The following is a 15,537-nucleotide window of genomic DNA, read 5'->3' on the forward strand; positions in this document are numbered from 1 at the left end:
GGTGAAACAAAGAGCAAGTATTGTAACACAAGGGTTCACGCAGATACCCAACTATTCTCCAGAGGTGGAATCTCTTTCTGATAACTTGTATCATTGGCAGTACAAAATCATCTATCTGCGCAGTTGATAGATGTAGTGATTACATATACATGTGGATCACTAGATTCAAATATAAATGGTTCCCGATGGAATCTCAATTCTGAATCGACATACATTGTGTAAAATCAGTAAGTCACCGTACGACTTATTATTGTCAGTACATATGGTACAACTGACGTAGTGAGATCCTTATACACAAGGATTACTCCTACAATGATGATTATCCATGTTTGTGTGTCTGCAATGACGACACATGTAATCATCTAAATGACGGAGTTTAAAATGAAGGATTTTGGTAAACCAAAGTACCGCACGTTACTACAAAATTGAGCACCTTCATTCATACATTATGGTATATTATGTTGTCTATATCCATAATATATTGGAGAAATTCATTGTGGACAAATCTTTTCCATCCATAACTCTCATGGTAGTTCATTCTCTAGACGTAGAGAAAGATATATTTAGACCGAGAGATGATGGAAATGAGATATTGGGACTCAACGTTTCATAATGCCATTGGATCCACCAAACACATTGGTTGGTACTCAAGAATATCTTTAGATATTTCCAATGCATCAAACATCTTGTCCTGGTTTTTTAGTTTCACAGAAATGTGAACACCGATATCATTGGATACATCGATCAGATCCCCACAGACAAGCTTAGTGTTCCTACTAGGTGTGGTAGCCCTCTCATGAAGAGTCTTTGAAACAGACCTCGTGGCTACATTCACCAACCATTATCTCAACGTTAATTTGTCTTGCGTTGCCCGGATGAAAACAGGTTACGTAATAAGCAATATCGCTATATTGCATATCTTGCAAGTTAAATCATGTGACTGATTTATTCATGAAGTCTCTACCAACTTTTCACGGAATTGGTATGTGACGGCTTTGAATTTTGCAAGAATCAAGGGGAGTATCTTCCTGAATTGTTCCTGTTCAATACATCATATTATACTCTTTTTCCCTTCGTAAGTTTACTTTACAGGTTCTCATAAAAGTTTTGAATGAGGTAATATCAACACATGATCATATGCCATACTTTCTGTTTTCCCCACCGGGGTTTTTAGGAAAGTATGCATGGCATATTTGTTGTTCTCTAAACTCTATGGATTTTCTCATATTGAGTTAAAAGAGACAATAACCATTATATGTTGCGTCATTTTCTCCTTATTTTTTCCACTGGGTTTGAAGGAGTTTTGGCAGCATATCAAACACTATCTCCTCATATTTTTTCCACAGGATTTTTGGAGGAAAATTTAATCAAGAGAATGGATCTTAATGCAGTCAAGCGATGATTAGGGGAAGTGTTAAGAATAATTAACTCATTGTTAATTAGGGGATAATCCCCGCTCTCCCCGTGCATGTAATCGCACGATGTGGGAACCGTCACAACGGTTTCTCCCTGGAGTGTCGCCTCTTGAAACCGTCGTCTCCTTTGGAGACGTCTGTACATGTTGTATATAAAGGATCCAACACTAACATAAAGACTACTTGATTCACGTTACAACTCTCTCGATTGTTCTCCGTCGATCTCTATTTTAACAGGATGCAACGGCTGCGTAGGTGGCGGAATGCTGCGTGCGATAGGTCAGCTGAATAGAATGATTTCCCTTTTAGGATACAGTTCCTGTAAGTCTTTGTGGGATTTAGAAATAATTCGGTTCATTAACATGGGCGTTAGAAGCTTAAAGTAAAGAGCAAATAATGAGATGACAATGTAAAATAATACTGAAAAGACTTTGTCTGGCTTCACTCGGTTCAGTGAATTATTCAAGTCGTTTTGTCAAATGAATCTGGCGCATGTATCTCACATAGTTATGGCGTCTCTCAAGATAACTTCGCAGTTATACAAAAATTTAAATTTGACAAATTCATTTTTTAACTCAGATTAAATTTCATAATGGTTCTTTAATTCAAACTAAACATCACAATTTAAAGTGGACTTGCCTGTCCTCAATACAGCAACTTCGCGACAAACTAAACATTTTTGTTTCTAATCTAACGAACTAGTTGTCTTCTCCTGCGGCGATCCTCACTGCCAATAATTTATAGACAAATAATAAGGCGACAGAAGCATAACAGCGCATAAATTTTAATTTCTATCGCAGGTTAATGCATCTTCAAAAGAAAAAGAAAAAGACGAGTGCTGGAAATGGAACCATGAAGCGAGGGCACAAGCTTCTGTCTGTCATGCTCTCTTTCTTAAGGAAGAAAAAATCCATTTTGCCCCCACCCTCAACTGTTCATTTGGCTCTTTTCCTAATTTTGTGTCTGGTTTACTTTTTCTTTTTCTTTTGAGAATTGTCTCTGGTTTATTCAAACACCCTAACACGGAACCTAACCGATGTTTTTCACCCAAAAAGAAAAACAATCGACCCTCAGACCGTACATAAGCCATATTATATCTATATATACAAAGAGATTAGTTTCACACATTTGGAAGTACAAGATCAGAGAACCGAAGAGTTGTGTCCCGCACGGATTTCAGGATTTCTAGCAGTTGGAGATGGACAACTGTTAACCAATAGTTAGTACTACCTACTTAGGCAGAGTATCACCCCCTCTGTCCAGGCTGAAAAGCATACTGAGAACATGTACCCGGTATACGATCGGGTTCTTCGCTTGGCCTTGATCTTTCAGCTCGCTTTAGTCGTCTCTTACGATACCTCCACGCGACTTGGATGCGCGCTGCAGCGATGGTCCTCCAGTAGGGTGATTCATACCTGTCCAACACATTTGCAGCATTTAGTCTCAGGCATCAGCCAACGTAGTAATACAGAGATCAGAAAATGAATACTCGAGTACCATATATAATAGTTCTTATTATGCAAGAATTTTTAGCTGGTAATCTTAATCACCACGATACATGGCACTAGTAAAGTTACTCATATTTTCTCACTGTTAAAATTAATCAAAACAACAGCTTCAGCATCCTACAATTCCGGCCGAACTTAACTTTATTTGATATAAACAGTAATATGATGATCAATATGATAAACCAGACAAGCAAGTGGCTACCTGATAGCCCCCTGCACTCTTGGATTACGCAAGAACCGTGCAAATTGTCCAGTAACTTGTTCGAGATCACTTGCTCGAAGTACAAAAGCTTCAACATTCGTTAAGCATCGCACAGTACGTATAGCAACCAAACGCATACCATGAAATCTACTTTTCCCGCCATCTGAAACAGTAGCAGTACATGTGATGCTAAAATTATGAACTATATATGGAGTATAACAAGCAGGCAGGCCAGATATTGCAGACCTTTATTCGTTGAAGAGTGTTCCAAGTACCATGTGAGGAGTTCCTCTCCACATACATCTCCATCTTGTAACGGAGCCCTGCTTCCATCTGCACTGATGCTTTCTAGCTTGCCTCTCACTATGAAGATCATCTTGTCAACAGGGCCACCTTGATAAAGAATGTCACTTCCACTGATATATAAGTTTTGTCTTAATTTGTCACAGATAGCATCCAAGATAGGCCAATCCATCAAGGTGAACAATCGAACCTGCAGAACAATTACACTCAGGGATCCCATAAGAAATGAGAGGAGAGGTCATTACTAGACAGGCATAGATACTAAGGTGAACCTGCAAACTGAACAGATCAAATACGTGCCACTTTTTCGATGGAAAAAGATTGCTGAGATCTCTAGCTGTTTATATTGGGATCACCCATTAATCTCTTTTTCTTAAAATTTTAATGTTTAATTTATTCCTATCCTCACCGTGCTGACTGAAATATACCGTATTAAAGAGTACTGCAGCCAACTTATTACATACCTTATTAAGGAATCTAAAGAAATGTCGACGTATATCCCTTTGAATATCTTCTGGTAAATTACTTAAGAGCTCCTCTTCATTTACTCCTTGAGTGGCTGCCCAGGTGAACCTTTCTGCATGTCTAACCCTCCTGTACATTTAGAAACCTCCAACGGTTACTATCTTTGAAGCGTAAAACTAAACTTAAAAATAACATGAAAAAAAATTTCAAACCACAATTCAGGTCTTTATTGACATTGCCATGAGATGACACATGTTACGAGTATGAAGGTTAACTACTTATGTGAGAATTTAGTGCATTAAATCATTGTTTTATGTCTTTTAAGAGTGAATTCCAGCTTTCACCTCCTATTTTGACCTTGTATGCTAAATACCCAATTTAACTGTTTTCCATCTGGATTACCCATTTAGCGAAAGTTTTGCCTGTTTTTACCCATTTAGTGGAAGTTGTGCCAATTTTTACCCCATTTAAAATTTTGAGAGCGATCTGCTAGGTGCGTTCGGTCGTCAGGCACACATTACGAGCCATGTCGTAGTTTCCTCCTTGCATCTGAACTGGTTCGTGTCCCTAAGCCATATCTGTCTCACGCACCCACATGCAACTGTTTAGCTAAACCAACTGCAAGATGGGCATGTATGTACACCTGACGACAGTGAGAAAAAAGCCGTGTAAAGCCATTCGACCTGTTAGTGTGCAGGAAAAAAACCAGAAGGAAAACCACGACATGGCATGTTACGTGTACCCGGCGGCTGGGACACACCTGTTGGATCGCTCTTGAAAATTTAGAAGGGGTAAGACCAAAAAAAACTTCCACTAAATGAGATAATTCGGATGAAAATCTGCTAAACTTAAAAGCCATGTCAAAGTAGAGGGTAAATACTGGAATTCACTCTTCTTTTAAAGCTTGTTCTTGAAATATAATACACATTTGTTGTCCCAATGAAACAAATTAAGATAGCTTTTCATGAAGTTTTAAGATAGTTCTTCATGAAACATGAGAGATTGACTACACCAGTATTTGGCAAACTGTTATTTCTATACGAACTGTAGAGACAGCACAAATAACGGAGAACAAGTTCATGAAGCATCACAAGCAAAGTAGATTAGCAACATGTCAAAACTATAAAACTTCTTTCCAGTACCAATTGTACAAGACCATGAAATATGTAAAACAATAATATTTGTTTAGAAGTCACAAGGTAAAACCTTCTCAAATCTTCAGGCAGTCGTCTATGGCTCATCCACTGCTCAACGTCACGCCGTCTAAGTTGCATCTCTAGTTTCCTAAAAAAAGACAAGGAAAACTTCATACACCACATCAAGATTCATGTTGCTACAAATGACAATAATTGACTGAATTGTTCTAATTGAGATACATAAGCATGCATAATAAGTAAGGGTTCATCTGTTATGACCGGCATATTAGGGGTTTAGCCCAGTGGGTTGTGGCCCAAGTTATCTTATCATTATTAGGGGCTTAGCCCAATTATCTTATCGTTATTAGGATCGTTTGATTAGGAGTCAAGTAAACCTCTCTATATAAGGAGAGGAGATGTATCAATCTAATCAAGCAAGAAGCAATCATTATTTGCTCGGCTTTCCGAAGGGAGCCGGGAGACCTAACCCTAGCCGCCTCTTGCGCCGCCGCCGCCTCTTCTTCATCGCGCCACAGCGCCCCGCCGCCGGCAGCCGTGATCGCATCTCCGTCAACCCTCCCCCTTCCCGTACAACCTACGCCCTAGACCAGGTAGGATCCTAGCTCCTACCAATTTGGTATCAGGTAGCTCGGTTCCGATCATGTCTGCACCACCACCCAACCCGCCGCTGCTCGTCACCACCGCGCCGCTGCCTCTCCACCGCGCCGCTGGACTCCACCGCTGGCGCCTCCACCGGCCAGACGCCGCCGCCCTCCACCGCGCCGCCCGTCGCCATCTACTCGCCGGCGGAGATGACCGGGGTACTCAACGACCTCGTCACCGCCGTCCAGGGCATACGCCTCTACCTGGCCGGGCCCTACGGGCAGCCGCCGCGCTAGCAGCCGGACGCCGCGACCGGGCCCGCCGCCCTGCCCTGGTACGCGGCCACCACGGCGCCGATCGGGCCTCTACACCACCACTGGCCCGGTCAGCCGCCGCCCGCCGTCGCCCCCACTGGCCGCAGTGGCTGGCACCGGCGATCGGCACGCCCCCGACGCCTCCCGGGTCCGGGCAGCCGCAGCCCCAGCTGCCAGCCCCACCGCCGCCCGCAGCCGCGCCTCAATGGCCACAGTGGCCGGCCCCGACCCTCGCTGCGCCCCCGACGCCTCCCGGGTCCGGGCAGCCGCAGCCCCAGCTGCCGGCCCCACCGCCGCCCGCTGCCGCGCCTCAATGGCCACAGTGGCCGGCCCCGGCCCTCGCTGCGCCCCCCACTCCACCCGGGTCTGTACCGCCGCAGCTGCCGGCCCCTCCCCCGCCCAACACGGGGCCCGGGTCACCCACGCAGGGAGGCGTACCGATCCAGCAAGTGCGCTTCCCGCCGTCACCGTCCCCAATACCGGCCTGGCTGACCAGATCATCGCCGCCACCCGTCTACACGTCGGCTGGAGACCCGCCGGCACCCACTCTGCAGTTCGACGATCCCTCCGGCTTGGCGGGGCACTCCACGGGCCGCAGCCATGCTGACCGGGCGCCCCAATCCTCGCTGCTTCGCACCTCCGAGCCAGTCGGCCACAGCGCTCCGACTCAGACACCGCCGCGGTTTGCCAAACTGGACTTCGCCACTTATGACTGGCACGGAGGACCCCCTCAACTGGCTCAACCAGTGCGAGCAGTTCATTCGCGGGCAGCGCACCCTCGCCTCGGAGCATACCTGGCTCGCGTCTTACCACCTCCGCGGCGCGGCACGGACCTGGTACTACGCCCTCGAGCAGGATGAGGGCAGCATACCCCCTTGGGAGCGCTTCCGCGAGCTCTGCCTCCTTCGTTTTGGGCCACCGATCCGCGGGAGCCGCCTGGCAGAGCTAGGCCGCCTTCCCTTCACCTCCACGGTTCAAGACTTCACCGACCGTTTCCAGGCTCTGGCATGCCACGCGTCAGGCGTGACGGCGCAGCAGCGGGCCGACCTCTTCGTCGGTGGACTTCCGGATCACATCCGCGTGGACGTGGAGCTTCAGGGACCCCAAGATCTCCAAACGGCCATGTACTACGCCCGCGCGTTCGAGCGCCGCGCAGTGGCCATCCAGCAGGAATCACCGTCCCTGGCCGGATGTTCCCACGCAGGCTCGGCCTGCTCAGGCTTCCGCGGCACCCCTCGCCGCGACCGCGGCGCGCCCGTTCCGCCGGCTCACCTCGGCCGAGCTACTCGAGCGTCGCCGCCAAGGGTTGTGCTTCAACTGCGACGAGCCCTACACGCCCGGCCACGTCTGCCCGCGACTTCTACCTGGAGGCTGCAGACTACATTTCGGAGGACGCCGTCGCCGCCGGCCTGGCCGTCCCAGCTGTCGCGAAGGTGTTTGACGCTGGTTGATCACCTCGAGGAGTTCAGCAAGCGCTTCCCCACCTTACAGCTCGAGGACGAGCTGTTTGTGCAGGCGGGGAGAAGTGTTATGACCAGCATATTAGGGGTTTAGCCCAGTGGGTTGTGGCCCAAGTTATCTTATCATTATTAGGGGCTTAGCCCAATTATCTTATCGTTATTAGGATCGTTTGATTAGGAGTCAAGTAAACCTCTCTCTATATAAGGAGAGGAGATGTATCAATCTAATCAAGCAAGAAGCAATCATTATTTGCTCGGCTTTCCGAAGGGAGCTGGGAGACCTAACCCTAGCCGCCTCTTGCGCCGCCGCCGCCTCTTCTTCATCGCGCCACGGCGCCCCGCCGCCGGCAGCCGCGATCGCATCTCCGTCAACCCTCCCCCTTCCCGTACAACCTACGCCCTAGACCAGGTAGGATCCTAGCTCCTACCATCATCTCATGTCAGTAATGAATAATTAGCATGAGGTTTCCATGGAAAGGTAGTGTGAGCTCATTGATAGCAAGGTGGATCATACAGCATGATAAATAAGCTAGCAGTAATAACCCCATACCGGCTTCCAAGAGCTTGGAGAAAATTTTGCATGTTCCCGATGAGTAGTGCAAAAAGCAACAGTCCCAAACCAACAATAGCCATAGTGAAGAGGACTTCCCCTTCGAAGTAACTTGGGATAAGATTTCCAGCCAAAGTACTGATTTGCTGAAATGGAACCATTTACATTCAAAAATAAATGTCAGCAAGAATAAACTTAAATTCTCTAAATTAAAACATGTACAAATAGATGGGAACATCACTGGTAAGTAGATTCCGTACGGAGATAAGAAAAGGTAAAAATAAGGAAGAATGTTGTGGAAAAGTCTATTCACCACATGTCAAGTACAACAAAAGGGATACCTGAGTGAAATAGAAGAACACGGGCAATAGATGTAAAATACCTGAAAACCCCAAAATAATGAATATACATAGCGTGTAACAGCACTGTGTTTCGTAGCCAGCAGAACAGCTTGCTGATAAATCCCATACTGGAAATTAGTATCATTCCCGGTGTCAAAACAAGCTGTTGAGGCTGGCTCATTAACCCATTGCTGACTAATTTGCTCATTCTGCCCTCCAATATCAAAGTTGAGTCCACAGTCTCGGAAAACCTTACACGATGAAATGTTTGACACAGAACAAGCATTTTGTAGGCATTGGTTAACCCTCTGTGACAAAATATGAAACAGAAGTATTTTATAGGCATCAGGTGTTAAGCACTGACTATGCAAATTGAATAACTTATGATCAAGGATAACTGCTGAAGTATACATAACTGAGACATAGTTCAAATTAAATTAAGCAGCAATATCTGGCAGCTTTTAACATTCTATCACATTTTTCCTTTTAGTTGCAGTTAAGTCAGACCACATATTTTTCTCAAAAAATGTTAGAACTAAATGCAACTGGACGTGTCTTCAGGACCACTCTCTATAACAATGCCAGCGGAGAGTAATATTCTTGCACTAGTAAAATACAACTGAGGAAGTTAACTTTATGGTTCTGTAAATTGCAATAAAAAATGAACTGACCTGTAATCCAAAAAGGTACCAACATGAACCGACGACATGACCCGCCAAAACAAACATTAGAAGATTAATCACAAAATTAGCCCATGCTGACTCAAATATGAATCCAGTGGCAGACTGACGACCACCGAGCAATGGTACAAATCTGATGATGCGGGGGACATATTGAAGAAGAATAATGACACGCAAATAATTCTTCGCATCATCTGCTGTTGTTGATAAGCCAAAAGATCTAGGGATAATCGCCAATATAATCACCTTGATCAAGCAACAAAGAAAAAACTTAGCAGCTAGTACATGGCACAAACATAGCAAGGAAGTTCACAGGAAGTCAAATTCTTTCAATGATATGTCTATTTTGGTCACGAACTTGAAAAAGAGAGCAATCCTCCCTGGTTTATACGAGTAACTGGAACAGTAAGCAGATGAGAACCATTAATCCATCTAGAAAAAAAGATCAGAACAGTTGCTGCATAGAAAGGAAATTTGCATGCATGCAAATTTATTAGGAATATATATTATCAGCTGAGCTAAAATGTGTTGATCCTATGTAAGCATGACCTTCATTTTGCCTTCTTATAATCACTGTTATGCCAAATTATATATGATCTTTGCAGTTTCTGGTTCGCCTAAATATGTTTGAAACTACACCAGTTGACTAACGTGCGCAACCAAAGCAAGTCAAAATATGCAATACATTATACATGTATTTTGAGTGTGGCTTAGAACAAATATTTTGGCACAAATAACAAGTGGTCCTTGTTAGGAATGAGATGAGGAAGCTTGATATCTAAAACGACTGGTATCAATGTAGAAAGTCTTAGTCACCTGAGGGAGTGGAAGCACAACGAAGAAATCAAGTAAAAAATAACCACGGAGATAATGAACAGCTATTTTCTTTGGCTCGTCAACTAAATCTCCAGCTCCCACTACTCTTGACTCTGGAGCTACATAAGCCAGTCTGAACTGAAAGAGAAGTATCATTATGTTCATCAATATCATGACATAAGTTTGAAGCTACATAACAATTGTTGGCAGCACAACTGAGATCAAAGTAGAGAGCACACACGAATAAAATAGAACCTTCAAAATTATTATAACAAAAAATGCAGCTCCATTTCCCCCGTGAGTTCTGTTCAACAAAAGACTACCACTAGACAAAATATTTGGTTGATGTTCACAAATTGGTATATGTGAAACAGATCTATATTCAGAGACAAGCCCAGTATCAGTGGAACAGATCTAATTCAACTTCAAGTCTTTGCACAAAACCCACATAACAAATAAGGTGGGATGACAACAGTACATGGAACTGTTAAGCTTCATGCACTAGCCAACGCAACCAAAAGTCTGAACTGATGGAAAGGGCTAGGCAATCCACATATACACTTCAACATCCCTGTCACGTATGACGCTGGAAGTCAACACGTGAATAGACTCAAGAGGCCTATACGTGGACACAAAGGGGGGCAGCAGCAAATTTTGGATAAAATTGTGAAAGCCAGGATTTGAACTCAAGACCTTAGGCTTTGATACCATGTTAAGCTTCATGCACTAGCCAACGCAACCAAAAGTCTGAACTGATGGAAAGGGATAGGCAATCCACATATACACTTCAACGGGAACAAGATTGACCACGGTCTGGCCGAACCCCCTGGGCATCTCTCTGAGGCGGCTCGGGCGGAAACCCCACTTGCCTGCCACTGCCACCCTATCCTCCGTCACTCTCCTCGCCGCCGCCAGCACACAACGGAGGGCAAAGCCCGCCGCCGGCTGACGACGACGAGACTCCTTCCTCACACGACCAAGAGCCCCCCACTGCCCCTCAGATCTAATCCTTCAAAGTTGCATCCTGCATCCCCCTCCATGGATCCGCCTACATTGCACCGGTCAGCGCCTGCTGGCTCCCGTTGGTGAACGGCGAGCCCTCTGACCTCGACCAGCGCAGCTGCCGCCCTATGAGCTCTCCGACCACCGGATCCCGCGCCACGGCTGCAGGATTGGCTTCTGCGTGCCCACCATGCAGCCCTTGGGTGACCATTGTTGTCATCTCTCTCGTGCTGTGTGTGCCCTTCATTTACACTTCACCTTGGGCTATGACCTCCCTCCGGTGGAGATATTTTCACTAGCGGAACTCTACGATCATGTCACTTCTTCCTCGCCCTTTCTCGCCACTTCCTCCCTTCAGGCGGCGAAAGGGCGCTTCTCCCTCGTGCTTGTTCGTCGAGCCAGAGCCTTCCCGCCTCCATTCTAATTCTCTCCTGGGCTATGACCACCCTTCCTTTGGGTGCTGGATGGCACGGAATTGGTAATGGGACAACTACTTGACATGACTACCTGCGGTCTACCCTTCGATGGCTAGTGTGTCATCTTGTTGGAACTTTAATGTGTGTATTTTGAAGTTTGCCTCCCTATTGTCTCCTCTCTGTTGCTAGTGTTCCATGTATGTGCTTATGTCATAACCTGTGCAGCATCTCTACAGTCACCTAAATCCATCTGTTGGTCTACACAGTTGTTCCTTGCGGTGTGTTGTAACTGTGTACTTGGTTTTGTGTGTGTGTGTGTGTGTGTGTGTTTCCTGTTTTCCTGCCTCGGCACGCTTGCCCCTTGGGCTCTTAAGGTTTTTGATCCAGTTCCTTATAAACTGGATCAATCTCTTTTTGTAATGAGATCATATTCAGGTAGGGATTTCTCCCCCCTGGTGGCTGTTTCGAAAAAACAAATAAGGTGGTCAAGTTTTTATGTTGACAAGATATTTCTTTCATGGTAGAATTTTTGACCTGGTCAGCTATTTTGTCTAAAATTTAATATACACTAGTAGTATGTGAAACGAATTAACAAGACAATAAAAACCATTCGAAATAGAATCAACAAGCTATTAGGTTTAACAGTACAAGGATAGTTTAGTATGCATACTAAGTTAACAATATGTCATTCACATCATTACATCTTGTACGTACTTCATCCATGCTGGTAAAATGTAAAGCATTGTCTAGATTATACTAGAATATAACAACCGATTGACCACTTGCCTGAAGAAGCATGTGCAGAAAATAAATAGCATCAGAAACACTTCTCACAACGGCAAGTCCTGTCGCCAACTTCCAGTTGAATACTATGCATTTCTTATCCTGCATTGAACCCAAAAGGAAAATCACAAGTGCCGTCTGTTTTGATCAGAATTACAACAGCAAGAAAAACTAATATTGACTAGTCCCAACATATCTTCACATTGCAAATCCTTGAGACAACTGATTTAATGTGTCTATAGTAATGACTTTTGAGGGTGAGTGCTCCCTGAAAAACGTTATGAAACCTTCTTGCTCCTACCGCTATCACCACAATAGATATCAACTCTCTGAGGTGGAAGTATGGAGTAATACCATCCAACACATGTCCAGAAACGTCACAGCATCACCCGAAGTCAGCAAAATAATTACAAGTTTAGAAATTAGCAAGGCACCACAACTGAGCTTTACAAAATAGCACCAGCAGACAGATGTACGCATCTAACCAAACCTATCTAATGTATTAGTCATTTTTATAGTACTCCATTCTTGTTTATGTGATATTTTATGATGCGAAGAATCAGCCTTTTTAAACTTTGACTGCTAATGCCTAATATACACAAGTGTTTTGATTTTCCATGTGAGTTTGGCATGTCATACTTTTCTTGTTTGACACTCTTGAAGTTTGCTGTAATAAACATAGGCCGCATGCATCTATGATGCGAGGCCAGAGGTAAAATATCTTTGATTTTCTTAAAAGTGGTGCAGATGTTATTGCTGGACTTATCTTTCAATAATGTTTACTAGTAGGCAAGTAGAAAATGTACAGATGTTATTACTAAAGTAGTGACCTAAAAGGTCTTATAAAAGTTTACAGAGGTAGTATATTGATGCGCCTAACTCTTTGCAGAGGCATACAGTGCTTCAAAGAACTTGCATTCACATAATGCAAAGGCAGGGCTCCTACCATTTTCTCAGAAAAGGGTGTCCATTGGAGAATGTGTCAATTCTCCAAGACGACGTGTAGAAAGAACGGAGTTGTTAGCTGGCAAATTTGTAAAATGTTACCTTCTCTACTGACAACAGGAAGAAAAATAGGGGGTCGATGAAGATGGCAACCAGGCATGATATCACAAAGAATTGATTCCATTGTTGAACAACCTTCGCATGTGGGTTCATAATCGGAATGTACGAAAGGAAACGCTCAATGCTCTTCTTCCAACCACGATGGTGACTATAGAGAATATTATGAAGCTTCAAAAGAGGAGAAACCCACATTAGTACCAGTCAAAAGCTGTAAGAGTTCTAAGAACTGTTTCAACCATTGTTTAAAAAGATCTAGCTAGACAAACAAGCTAAGAACTATACCATAACCTCGGACGTATTAAACTGTAAGAGTTTTAAGAACTATTTCAACCATTGTTTTATACTTGATGATTAGTACCAGTCAAAAGCTGTAAGAGTTTTAAGAACTATTTCAACCATTGTTTTAAGAAGATCTAACTAGACAAACAAGCTAAGAACTATACCATAACATCAGACGTATTAAACTTCTATGATCTCAGTTATTTGTCAGAAATGAGATGTTGGTGATTCCAGTACTTGGTTGAGGTTGTTTGTTTTACCATAAAAATTAGTGCACCGATCTAAGCATAATCATCAAGTATAAAGTGAATCATGTAAGTAGCAAAGCAAGTAAAACCACCTTATTGTCAAAATGATTTGGAGCCCGTTGGAAATGCCTCTTGTTTTTGCACACAGGAGGGCAATGGACACAGTCGGGATTATCACATTGTCCCAAAGGTCCAGACATCATCAAATGTTCATTCTTTGGAATATCTCCACCATGAGACCACCTGTTTCCTCCAGCGTCTTCTGGCATGACGGCTTGAGGCTTGCTGACTTGTTTTGCCTGCGGATGTCGCGGCGGCCTATTATCCGGTGTGTGCCTGCTAACAACAAACGGGTTGCCCGCTGCTGCAACCTGGCTCGACGGCTGACTCGACAGAGGTCCGGTATGGGGCACGTAAGTGTCTTCTTCATAATCCTCGTCCCTGACCGGCATACACATAGATGTACTTCTGGGAAATCTTGGTAGCTCAATATTTCTTAACAGCATTGGGATATCATCCCTCTCCTGATCAGACATCTTTTAACCCTGCACACAGCATCCACTGCATTAGCAAATCACGTTCAATCAAACAGCTAATACATAGACGGCGGAGCTTCAGCAAGAATTAAGGGGGGGGGGGGGGGGGGGGGGGGGGGCTAAATGAAACTTAGGAGAGCTGAGGGGGCTAATTTGGGGTATCATGTCAAAACTTGACCAATACCGTGGTCACTATCAAGTGTTAATATGCAGAAGAAAAATAAGTTGGCCCCTGTTGACCCTAACCAAGCTCCGCCACTGACATAGATAGTATAGAATAATATAACTGTTACAACCAAGCGGACGAACGCTGTATGAATGAAAAACAGAAACAAAGAGGAAACAATTCGCCGCCATCTAGACATGCCTCCACGCAGAGCTTCGCGCATACCGAGATTTGGCGGCGGCGGCGGCTGAAGCGGCTACCAGAGCATCCCCGTGAACCCCAGGAGAGAAGTACACGGGAAATTTACCAATAAAACAGCACGGAATCGGCTCTCCGAGGCCCGAATCTTCTATTTTTAGGCAAGCCGCCCCGAATCTCAATCTCCCGTGCTGATACTTGGAAGGAAAACGCTCGCCAAGGGGCAGGAAATCTGCCCCTCCCGCGACGCAAATGCTACCGATTGTACTACCAAAAAAACATCTCCTCCCGGCCGCCGCTGATTCCTCGCCCCTCGCCGCGCATTGTAAATCCCAGAAATCACGCGAAATTAACCCGTCAGAAGAAAATAAAACGCCTCCTCCCTCCCCTACTCCGCTAGAACTAGAAGCGTCGGGGCGTCACACGGAGAAAGGGGGAGAAAGCAAACGAACCCGACGACGGGGGCGAGCTCTCCCGCCGGAGAGGCCGCGATAGTGCTGCTCTCCGGCAGATTCCGCGCGGCGAGGGGGGTGGGAAAGAGCTTTTGCCCCGCTTTTCTTCCTGGCGTTTCTCAAGCAATTTTTTTATGTGGCTTCGCCGCGAAGGCGCGGAGTGCAGAGGAGGGATTGGGGGGGAGCAAAGCAGAGCGGAGCAGAGGAGTCAACAAGACGTCTCCTGTTCGCACGGGAAGGACGAGAAGAGTGAGGGTTTAGGTGGCGTGATCTGTCTCTCTGACAGGGTGGGCGCGTCGGGTGCGAGGGGAGGTGGGCCCCGAGGTTCAGCCTGAGGGGATAGGGGTGCGGGATAGTGTGACTGTGCGAGAGGAGGGGGTCATGCGCCGCCCAGGGGCTGCCACGGCCGTGGCGCCACCTGGGGGTTGGAGGGGGACGACCGCTGTGGTCTGGTCTTCTCGGGTTGGGGAAACGCTGACGATGGGAATTTCGTAGCGTGTCGCCTTCACGTGCCACCTTTGTCTTCGTTCTTTTTTTCTTTTTGCTGATTATGGTGCCGCCCGAGGGACGATTCTTCACGGCTTGAGCTGATTGTGATT

General features: G+C 45.4%; 1 protein-coding gene across 2 annotated transcripts; it reads right to left on the reverse strand.

The window, feature by feature from the left end:
- Positions 1–2,493: 2,493 nt before the first annotated feature.
- On the reverse strand, positions 2,494–15,185 carry LOC109777411 (probable cyclic nucleotide-gated ion channel 20, chloroplastic). Of its 2 annotated transcripts, none has more exons than XM_045230067.2 (13): positions 14,939–15,185; positions 13,679–14,131; positions 13,042–13,227; positions 11,998–12,096; positions 9,794–9,931; positions 8,969–9,223; positions 8,339–8,605; positions 7,957–8,102; positions 5,100–5,177; positions 3,893–4,022; positions 3,372–3,618; positions 3,126–3,288; positions 2,494–2,830 (listed from the first exon to the last, which is right to left on the reverse strand). In XM_045230067.2, exons 2-13 carry the CDS (start codon positions 14,120–14,122, stop codon positions 2,662–2,664), a joined length of 2,322 nt encoding a protein of 773 aa, XP_045086002.1. In that variant the 5' UTR covers positions 14,123–14,131; positions 14,939–15,185; the 3' UTR covers positions 2,494–2,661. The 2 variants fall into 2 exon arrangements, with proteins under 2 accessions (XP_045086002.1, XP_073358482.1); XM_073502381.1 differs by having other exon boundaries at positions 13,679–14,147; positions 14,939–15,171.
- Positions 15,186–15,537: the final 352 nt, after the last annotated feature.

The sequence above is a fragment of the Aegilops tauschii genome, chromosome 6 (genome assembly GCF_002575655.3).
Source record: "Aegilops tauschii subsp. strangulata cultivar AL8/78 chromosome 6, Aet v6.0, whole genome shotgun sequence".
NCBI lineage: Eukaryota > Viridiplantae > Streptophyta > Magnoliopsida > Poales > Poaceae > Aegilops > Aegilops tauschii.